The 11652-nt window shown below is 38.4% G+C and overlaps 2 protein-coding genes across 2 annotated transcripts in view; one reads left to right on the top strand and one right to left on the bottom strand.

Annotated features, from left to right (window-relative positions):
- LOC121929051 (protocadherin gamma-A5-like) overlaps nucleotides 1-11652 on the bottom strand; it is a 177596-nt gene that overhangs the window by 44540 nt on the left and 121404 nt on the right. The gene's annotated exons all lie outside the window — the stretch shown is intronic.
- LOC121928517 (protocadherin beta-16-like) lies at nucleotides 39-2635 on the top strand. Its single transcript, XM_042463356.1, has one exon. It carries the CDS (start codon nucleotides 206-208, stop codon nucleotides 2633-2635), a length of 2430 nt encoding a protein of 809 aa, XP_042319290.1. The 5' UTR covers nucleotides 39-205.

Genomic DNA, 11652 nt, shown 5'->3' with positions numbered 1-11652 from the left:
CAGCAAGCTGTGGGCAGACCTGTGTATGAAGCAAGACAGCCAGCTTTTGCCTGTGATAAAAAGATAACATTCAGTGGACCACTCCAATTATCAGAACAATATTAATTCTTCTGTCAGTTGATGGATGACAGTCAAAGGCTCTATATTTGGAAAAGAAACTGAAAAGGAAAAAAAAGAGAGATTGAGAGAGAGAGAGATCTAAACCATGAAGGATTCCTTCAGGATCAAACAAGGTCTGTATCTCTTACTTTTGTTCTCTGTGACTGATATACTGTGTGTTTCTATACATTATTCTGTGCCTGAAGAAAAGAAAAGTGGGTCTCTGGTGGCTAATGTATTGAAGAATCTAAAATTGGGAATTGGGGAGCTTTCTGCTCGCAGAGCCCAGCTAGTATCCAAAAGCTCTAAACAGTATTTCCTACTTGATAACCATTCTGGGAATCTCCTCCTAAATGAGAAAATAGACAGAGAGGCTTTGTGTGGACAGACTGAACCTTGCTTACTTCTTTCTCAAATTGTGCTTCAGAATCCTCTGAAGATCTATAATATTGAAATAAAGATAGAAGATGTAAATGACAATGCTCCTAAATTCTCAAAAGATGACTTCCGATTAGAAATTCCTGAGATTGTTCCCCCAAATACAAGATTTCCCTTGGAATCAGCCCAAGATGAGGACCTGGGAGAAAACAGCATCCAAAACTACACCCTCAGCCCTAATGAGCATTTCTGCCTGAGTGTGGAAAACAATATTGATGGAAACAAGTATGTGGAGCTTATCTTGGAAAAACCTCTAGACAGGGAGAAAGAAGCACACTTTGGGTTGACACTTATGGCTGTGGATGGAGGGGTACCACAAAGAACAGGCACAATTCAAATTAATATTAATATTCTGGACAATAATGACAACTTCCCTCAATTTATTCAGTCTGAGTACAAAGTAAAGTTAAAAGAAAATAGTCCTCGAGATACTCTTGTCTCCAAAGTGGAAGCCAGAGATTTGGATTTTGGTTCAAATGCTCACATCACGTACTCTTTCCATCGAGCACCTGGAAAAATATATAATTTGTTTCATTTGAGTGAAATGACTGGAGAAATCACTGTTTTGGGTGAAATTGATTATGAAAAAGAAACCAGCTATGACATGATCATCAAAGCAACTGATGGAGGAGGCCTTTCTGGGCATTGCAAAGTCCTGATAGAGGTTGAGGACATGAATGACAATGCTCCTGAGGTGTCAGTCATATCAAACAACAGCCCTTTGCCAGAGGATTCTCCCCTGGAGACACTTGTTGTCCTCTTCAGTATCACTGATAAAGACTCTGGAGAAAATGGCAAAACTCTCTGTTCTGTGGATATGAACCTGCCCTTTGTATTAAAAATGACTGGGAACCATTTTTACCAGCTTGTGATTCAAAGTCCCCTGGATAGAGAACGGATCCCTGAATATAATGTCACCATCACTGTCATGGACAGGGGCTCTCCTAGGCTCACTTCAACAAGAATTATTCACATTCAGATCTCAGATGTCAATGACAATCCCCCAGTATTTAAAAAGTCATTGTTTGAAATGCAGATACAAGAAAATAATATTCCAGGACTGCTAATTGGCTCAGTTAGTGCTGTTGATCTAGATGTGGAGCAGAATGCCAAACTATCCTACTCAGTTTTATCCGGGGAAGTTGGGGGTGGCCCTGTGGCTTCTTACATCTCTATCAACTCTGAAACTGGAAATATGTATGTCCTTCGATCCCTGGACTATGAGGAGATAAAAGATTTCAAAGCCACTGTGAGAGCAACTGATAGTGGTATTCCTTCACTGAGCTCAGATGTGATTGTTCATGTCACAATCACAGATGAAAATGACAACACTCCCTTCTTCTTGTATCCCCTTCAGAACAGTACATCACCCTGCAATGAGCTGCTCCCCAAGATGGCGGAGGCTGGTTACTTGGTCACCAAAGTGGTGGCTGTGGATGGAGATTCTGGTCAAAACTCTTGGCTCTCCTATGAACTGCTGAAGGCCACAGACCCTGGCCTTTTCTACATAGGAGCCCAGAATGGAGAAGTGAAAACCAGGAGACCACTAACCGAACGAGACACAAACAAACAGAAGCTTGTTATTGCTGTCAAAGACAACGGTGTCCCTCCTCAGACCAGCACTGCAACACTCAGTGTACTACTGGTAGATGGTTTTTCTGATCCTTATCTGAAGGTGGTGGATGTGCATCAACAGGAGCATGAAGATGAAGGAACTTTGACCATGTACTTGGTGATCTGCCTGGCATCTGTCTCTTTTGTGTTTCTACTTTGTATCGTTTCCTTTGTTGCTATCAAAATGTGCACAAGAGATCCCAGAGGCAGTTTTATTGCTGCCCCTCCTCACTTTCCCCCTGCCAGGCCTGATATCCCAGAGAACTGTACGGATTCCCAGAGTGGGTCACTTTCCAGGAATTATCAGTATGATGTTTGCTTAACCGGTGGATCCTTAAGCAGTGAGTTCAGATTTCTCCGACCTCTCATTCCTGTTTTTTCTGTGGCGGACCCACACATGCCTGTGAACCACAAGACCTCTTCTGGTTCCCAAGAAGTTCCTGAGTGTTTGGATGACAATAAATCAAGAGAGCAGGTGAAGTAATGGTTTCGTGTTTTGTTTTTTCAAAAATTAATATATGGCAGGTAGCCATATGTCATTGGGAGTCACTTTTCATTGGTCAACAGTCATGTTTGATATTTCTTTCTTCCCTATTATTATCTTATCAATTATATCTATATCTATATTACTAAAAGAACAACAGACGTTTTAAAAATGTGAAAATGGAAAGCAACTCAGAGTAGCCTTGACAGCTTTTGACAGACTAAAGTGGTTGGCACCTTATCCTGCATCTCATACTGCAAAGATAAATCTACATAGATGTTGGAGCTGCAGACTATTGATGTCTTTTTATAGGTCTATTGATGTCTTTGTATAGGTTTCATAATAGCTTCCTTAGTGAAGGTGGCATCTACTAGTCCTAGACTGAGTCCAACCTTTTAAAGAATCTGCCACCAGAACAAAAGCCTCCCAGAATGTTTAACAACTTAGGGTGTGTTCATTATGTTTGTGATACAGGCACATAAGATATTAGCAAAACAGAAGCTACATTGATTCAATTTCTCCTGTGATTTCTCCCTGCCAAATATTAACTACCGTATATACTCGATTATAAGTCAACCTCATGTATAAGTCAAGGGCAGGTTTTGGGGCCAGAGTTATGGATTTTGCCATGACCCTTGGATAAATTGTGGGTAAAACTTGGAAGCTCCTTCAGTGTGTGTATGTGTGTACACAGCAAGAGAGATTCTAATTGAGGCTTTTTGTTTCAACACTGGTTTCAGTAGGCCAGTGTGGCTGGGAGAGGGTCTCTGTTAGTTTATTTAAAAGCAGTTAATCACTCAGGACTCTTTCTGCTTGGTGCAAGAGAAAAATAATCTGGTTTCCACCGCATGGGGAAATCTGAATGCACTGTTATTACATTATTATACTGAACCGTAACTAAGTTGATCTGGGATTTTGGCATCAATTTTTAGGCACAATTTTTTAGACTTATAGATGAGTATATACAGTACTTTTAATATACTAATATAATATGGAAAAACCTTCAAAGAAAAGGGAAAATTCTGTCTTTATCCCTTTTCAAGGCTCACACCAAACCTTGGGTGCATTCCTGCAGTGATGACAAAAAAGATACTGGCTAACCAAGGCTCAGCATTGGGAATGAATTGTTTTACTTTACTCAGATTTGTGATAGCCAGACCATTCTTGTAGAACTGTTACTGATTGCTTTGCCATGATTGTCTTTAAACTGTTCCTGATGTATCTTCTGTTTCTTCATGTCTGGGTTTTGTTTATCCCTGATGGCTAGGACTCTTGGATTGTTTGACTTTGTTTGATGCACCAGGTCAAGATCAATTTTATTTACGGTCTTTGGCCAGAGTAGATTCTCCAGGTGTCCCTTTCTGTTTTTCCAGAATCTAACAGGCATGCCCTTCCTAAGTTATACTAAGTAGCTTATTCTTTAGTCCATTCTTCACAGGCTTTGGCCTGGAAAATAGGACAGGCATTATTCAAGGGAAGAGAGAGCAGCTATGACTTATTTGCTAACTGGCTTTCAGACTGGCAATATAGCAGGTGGAAACAATGGAAAGAAGAAGGTGCCCAAACAACAGCAATACTGTCTATAAGAAGGGATTCCATAAGATATCTTTCCCAAGGATCTGGTAAAAATAGAGGCCATCAAGGTAGAGTTACTTCATAGATTCTGGTATGTTACAACTGTTAGACTTCTAAACATTACACCTTCTTCCCTTAAGCCACACATGACATTTCCGCCCTAGTTGTAACATTATGAATTAGCTCCTGGGTCAAAAAGGGTTTTTTAATTTCAACTCTTTTCTGAACTCTGTGTGTGTGTGTTTCTGAATCTGTATATACAAAGAGATTCTTTTTTCAAAAAAAAATTATTAAATTTTTAAAAGTGGTATTAAAAAGAAAGAAGAAGAAAGGGGGGGGGAAATAGCTAGGATATGGGCATAAGTTAGGCATATATATATTTATGTAAACTGATCATATCTCCAAAAGGAATTTTTTTTGGAGTTGATATCTATAAAATACATATTTATGGATAGCTGAAGCAGTGAGATCTTTTGACCATAGGTAGTGAACTTTTATCTTTCCAGCCTTGGTGTATAAGTCTGGTGGCACAGTGGTTAAATGCCTGTACTGCAGCCATTCACTCGAAACCACAAGCTTGCGAGTTCAAGACCAGCAAAGGGCCCAAGCTCAACTCAGGCTTGCATCCTTCCGAGGAGGTCGCTAAAATGAGTACCCAGACTGTTGGGGGCAAATTAGCTTACTTGCTAATTAGCTTATTTGCTGTTCACCGCTATGATCTTTGGAATAGCGGTATATAAATAAAAAAAATTATTATTTAGCATCAGTAAGGGCACGAGACACAGAAATATAATTAAAGGAATGTATATGGTACAAATGCTGAAGATTTTTCCAGTACAAAATTGATGTAAGACATTACCCCTATAAGGGTAGTCACTGAACATGCCTACATCGCATGGCAGATGGAAAACTTTTTGGATACATCACCAGTGTTTAATTAGAATACAGTTTGTTTCTGAGCAGTGCAGTGGTGTCCGACATACCCTAAACATCATTTTTTCCCCTGAACCTTAGTTTTAAATCTAAATAAGTTTTAGATATTTAAGCTAGGAAAGCTTTCCATTGGTTAATTTGTATAGCACACTCTAACCCTACGTTCCACTCAATTCTAATTTCATTAGGAACAATTTTTGGTACACTGATAGGTGGCTGAAAAAGGCTGAAAAAGGAAAGAATTTTTGATTTAGACCGAGCAATTTATCTAATATAAAAATCCCACAGTCTATCCATTTGTTCCATAAGAAATGCAGTCTCACAATCTTCAGTTTAGGATAGTCTCATAGAGTTAGTTTTGCATGGCTATATTGGAATTGACCAGAAACTGTACGCCAAGCCAACCTGGCAGAACAAGTCACAAGACGTACTTTTGTCCTGAAGTGAACCGAATGTAAAGTAGTCCATCCAAAAAAGAGGTTCCAAATATGTTGATTTGAAGATTGCCAAAGGAGTGTCTGAATTGGTTCATATGTGCCAAATGTTTTACAGGTCAGGAGCTATACCTTATGATAGAAACTCAGATCTGGAAAATTAAATTCTCCTGAAATTGACAGTTGCATCGTTTAGAGTGAGAAGATGACTGTATCAATTTCCTAACTAGTGTATTAATATTCTGAAAATAAACCTGAGGAATATACAGTGAGATCGCTCATGGAACCTAACAGTATTTGCAGAGCATATGCATCTTAAGTATGCTAATCAGATAAAGATCAACTTTGTAAAGATTGGGATGGAGAGGTTTCTGTAAGAGGAAACTCTACAAAGAAAAATGGTTGCCATTGTTATTCAAAAGAACATTCTGTTTTCTGTGATTTACACGGTTGTCGATAGGGGTGATTGCTTTCTTGTAGCTACTGGATGATTGTTTTCTTAGATTAATGTTTTCTTACATTATGTGTTAAACTTCAGATATAACTGCCAAATTAGTTAATTTCTATAGTCAAAGTATGGATTCTCCCATCTTTTGCAAATGTCTAATAAAACACGCCATTATGATTATTGGAGATTTTCATGATATCCTTGATCCAATCTTATCTTGCCCCCACCTCTATAAACTCAATTCCTTGTACTGTGCTGTGATTAAGAGTTACATATCTGAATTAGGATTGTTAGATGTCTGGCATGTTTTGCATCCTGCAAAAAGAGTATACCTTTTCCCATCTGTACTTCAAAATAGTTTTCACTTAGATAGTGAAGTAATGTGTAAGACATCAGAAAATGATCTATTTTCTGATTCCTTATACATTACTTCAGTATTTCACATCATTCTATATCTATAAGATAGAGATATAGAGACCATTATCTGAAAGGTTGTAATAATACTTATCTGGTAATGAAGTTTCCTGATTTTCATCTCTTACTGAGATGTGTGCAGAGCGTATGCAAGAAGGAAGATTATACCATATTCTTCTCATAAGACGAACCTCAGAACTCAAAAGAATTTGAATGTACAATGATAGCTTTATTGAGCCAATGTGCAACTTTCTCATCACCATAAACTGCAACATGCCAAGTATGACTTGAACAACCTATTGCCATCTAAAAGAGAAATTATTTTAATATGCTTGCATAAATGGTACTGGTCTAAGGGAGAGGTGCGGCTATATATTAGCAAATAGATGAAAACAGGCTGAACACTCCAGTTTCATGATTAAATGATCACAGAATAATCCTTGCACAACACTGAAAAAACATCAGTCTGGAATATCAAAACATTATTCAACATTGTATGCAAAATGATCTAGATTTAAAGGCCTTTCTGTCTAGTTCACCCCTGCTACAGTTGGATCCACAACATAGATAGATAGATAGATAGATAGAGAGAGAGAGAGAGAGAGAGAGAGAGAGATAGATAATCTGGCACCATCCTTGTGAATAAGAAATATTAAAACAATATTTCCATGAGTATCAAAAAAGCCCCAAGGTCAGACAACATTCTTATGGTATGAAACATGCTCACACCTATAGGTTTCCAGATTTTTCTGTTTGTATTAAAATATTTTTGAGTCAGGCTTCTTTGCAACTTTCTTTTAGGAAACCCTTATCTCTTTTATTCCTAAACCAGGCAATGTCATAATGAGTATGTAACATATAGACCCATGTCTTTACTAAAGCTTAATTCTAAAATATTAGCTGCAGTGTTGGAAAATGGACTACAGAATATTATAAAAATATTAATCTAACCAGCCTTGGTACATTTTGTTTATGATAGACAGGGAACAATTTGAAAGTTGTTAAATTTTATTCTTTTAAATACTAGAAGACTGCACTTGACTATCATTATTTCACTTGAACTAAAAAGCTTTTTACATAATTAGCTGGCAGCTTATTTTTTTTAGGACTATAAAGAGATTTGGGTTTCCACCCAAATGTTTGAAATGGACCTAGATATTTTACCTCTATTCTAGGTCAAGAGTGATCACAAATGAGATACTTTCAAACTTTTTTTCTCCTAAAGAAGGGAACATGACAGGGATGTCTTCTTTCTCTCTTAATATGTAATTTCTTTTTAGAGCGTTTGCCTTGTGAAATTTGACAAAATCTGACTATCTCTAGGTTTACACATGGAATACACGACTATAAAGCCGTGTTGTATGTTAATATTTTGTTGTTTATTTCAAGACTGGAACCTTCTTTGTCAGAATTGATAGAATTAAATCAATTCTGTTAACTGAGCTTGATCAGATGTTAATAATTGTGAATAATGCTTTAACTATTACACATTCTCACTGTGTAAGGAGATTACTACCTTTAAACCAGGAGAACACTAGGAAGGAAGTGGCTTTGGCAATACCAATTACACGAGAGTGAAATGCCTATTTTTTCCTTTTTCTTCTGCGTCTATTTCAGTCTAACTCCTTATTTTGATTTTTTTTATCCATGCCTAGAGCAATATAATAAAGATTTGCTATGTAGTATTGTTTCAGTCAGTGAGATATTTTAACATAACAGTTGAAAATTTCAACTTCTATGAATGGGGTTAACCTAAGAATTTTTGTTCTCAAGGACCACCATTTATGACACTCTGGCCTTCAAGAAAAGGTTCATACAATCCAAGCCAAGTTATTTTAGAATTTATAAAATTACATGAGCATGCCCTTTCTCAAGTAAAAATGTAATACACTTGGTAACTATGGATTTGCTGCCTTTTCAAGACATTCAAACTCTGTAGCCTGTAGTAGCAACTAATGGTTGGAAGAAGGTGCCATATGGGTGTGTTGTGTCTATCTGTGAATATGATGGTTCCCTTGTTCCCAAAGTATATCAGCACAGTTCAAATCTGGTGATCTAGGTGTAGGTTCTGGTCAAAGATTCTGGTCAGAACGTTTGCATTTCTATCAACTGCTGAAGGCTATAGTTGATAGAAATTCATCTGCCAAGATGGATAAAAATCCAAAGAGGAAAGGTAAAGTGATAGATTGGGGACTGGGGGAGTCTCCAGTGTTTTTGCCTTTCCAGAAAACTGCATATTAGAACATGTCTTCAGTGTCAAAGCACCGGTGTCAATAGGGAAGGGGTTTCACATACAGGGGATTGTAGTTTTTTGTGGCACAAGAACTCTCTGTCAAAGATGGCAAAATGTCTCACAGAACTGCATTTCCCAGAGTTCCATAGCTTTGAGCCATGGCAGTTAAAAGGGTGTCATACTTCATTATTTCTGCAGTGTGGATGCAGCCAAAGGTAGGCAATAGATTGTGCACAAGCAATCTCATATGTGGGAGCCTTCTGGAAATGGTGAAATTTATCATGTGTACTGTTTTTTGAAAACTGGATATTTAAAGATATCTTTGCCGAAACATCAGTTTAACTGTCATATCACCAGCTCACACATATACTGTTCAGACACTTATTTCAGCCTTTTGTACATGCTTGACAATCAGAGTGCAAGGCCTGCCACACTTAACAGATCTGGAAACTAAAAGTGTAAGAATAAGTGTAATGACAGGGAAGCTTGGAACAAAAAAGCCCTTGGCTCCTTTCAGATTTAAAATCATCCATAAACTTTTCCAGAATATGCTAGCAAATTTCTAGAAACAAATCGTCTGTTGGGAATACTGGATTAATGAGATAAATCTGATCACTCTGGGGTAAGGTTGCTGTATACTAAGGCACTTTTCATAGAAAAATCCTTGTGATTGTAGCTGCTTTCAGCCACATGGTGGCAATACAGGCAAAGACATAACTGGAAATTGAGAATTTTATGTATAAAGAATATCACAGGAAGCTGTGGGTAGAACTGTAAATGAAACAAGACAGACAGCTTTTGTTTCTGCTGGGAAGATAGCATTCAGTAGACCACTCCAATTATCAGAACAATATTAATGTCTCCATCAGTTGATGGGTGATAATCAGAAGCTTTAGGTTTGGACCAGAAATTGAAAAGAAAAAGGAGAGAGACTATTCTGAACCATGGAAAATTGCTTCAGGAACAAGCAAGGTCTGTATCTCTTACTTTTGTTCTCTGTAACTGATATACTGTGTGTCTCAATTCAGTATTCTGTGCCTGAAGAGAAGAAAAGGGGGTCTGTGGTGGCTAATGTGCTGAAGGATCTGAAACTGGGAATTGGGGAGCTCTCTGCTCGCAGAGCCCAGCTTGTTTCCAAAAGCTCTAAGCAGTATTTCCATTTTGATACTCAGTCTGGGAATCTGCTCATAAATGACAAAATAGACCGAGAAGCTTTGTGTGGCAAGACTGAACCATGTTTACTTCCATCTCAAATTGTGCTCCAAAACCCTCTGAAGATCTATAGTGTTGAAACAAAGGTGGAAGATGTAAATGATAATGCTCCCAAATTTTCTAAAAAAGAATTCAAGTTAGAAATTCCTGAGAATGTTCCCCCAAATACAAGATTTCCTTTGGAATCTGCCCAAGATGAAGACCTGGGTGAAAACAGCATCCAAAACTACACCCTGAGTCCCAATGAACATTTCCATTTAGCTGTGGAAAACAACATTGATGGAAGCAAGATTGTAGATCTCATTCTGGAGAAATCACTAGACAGGGAAAAACAGCCACATTTTGGCCTGATACTTACAGCTGTGGATGGAGGAGTACCACAGAGAACAGGAACAGTTCAAATAAACATTGAAATTTTAGACAATAACGATAACTTCCCTCAGTTCACTCAATCAGAATACAAAGTTAGATTAATGGAAAACAGTCTTCGTGATACTCTTGTGTCCAAAGTGGAAGCCAGAGATCTGGATTTTGGTTCAAATGCTCAGATCACCTACTCTTTCCATCGAGTCTCTAAACTGATAAATAATTTGTTTCATTTGAACGAAATGACTGGAGAAATCACTGTTTTGGGAGAAATTGATTATGAAAAAGAAACCAGTTATGAAATGAACATCAGAGCAACTGATGGAGGAGGCCTTTCTGGGCACTGCAAAGTCTTGGTAGAGGTTGAAGACATGAATGACAATGCTCCAGAAGTCTCAGTCATCTCCACCAACAGTCCTTTGCCAGAGGATTCTCCCCTGGAGGCACTTGTTGCCCTGTTCAGTGTCACAGATGAAGATTCTGGAGAAAATGGCAAAACTCTCTGTTCTGTAGATATGAACCTCCCTTTTGTATTAAAAGGTACCACAAATAATTTTTATCAGCTTGTGATCCAAAGTTCCCTTGACAGAGAAAGTGTTCCTGAATATAATGTCACTATCACAGCCATAGACTGGGGCTCTCCTAGGCTGACCTCAAAAACAGTTATTCATGTGCAGATCTCTGATGTCAATGACAATGCACCAGTATTTGTAAAGTCTTTATTTGAGATGCAGATAAAAGAAAATAATATTCCAGGACTGTTAATTGGCTCCATCCATGCTATTGATCTAGATATGAAGCAGAATGCCAAATTGATCTATTCACTTTTGCCTGAGCAGTTTGGTGATGGCGTTGCAGCCTCTTACATCTCCATCAACTCTGAAACTGGAAACATGTATGCACTCAGATCTTTGGACTATGAACAGATAAAAGATTTCAAAACCACAGTGAGAGCAACTGATGGTGGTACTCCTCCTCTGAGCTCACATGTGACTGTCCGAGTTGTTGTCATGGATGAAAATGACAATGCTCCCTTCTTCCTCTATCCCCTTCAGAATAGCACATCGCCCTGCAATGAGCTGCTCCCCAAGATGGCAGAGGCTGGATATCTGGTCACCAAAGTGGTGACTGTGGATGAAGATTCTGGTCAGAACTCTTGGCTTTCCTATGAACTGCTGAAGGCCACAGACCCAGGCCTTTTCAGCATAGGAGCCCAGAATGGAGAAGTGAAAACCAGGAGACCACTAACCGAACGAGACACAAGCAAACAGAGGCTTGTTATTGTGGTAAGAGACAATGGTGTTCCTCCTCAGACCAGCACTGCAACTCTCAATGTACTTCTAGTGGATGGCTTTTCCGATCCATATCTGAAGGTGGTGGATGTCCGTCAACAGGTCCATGA

Source organism: Sceloporus undulatus, chromosome 4, assembly GCF_019175285.1.
Source record: "Sceloporus undulatus isolate JIND9_A2432 ecotype Alabama chromosome 4, SceUnd_v1.1, whole genome shotgun sequence".
Classification (NCBI taxonomy): Eukaryota; Metazoa; Chordata; class Lepidosauria; order Squamata; family Phrynosomatidae; genus Sceloporus; species Sceloporus undulatus.
Note: the sequence above shows the minus strand (reverse complement) of the source record. Positions and strands in the feature narration are given on the sequence as shown.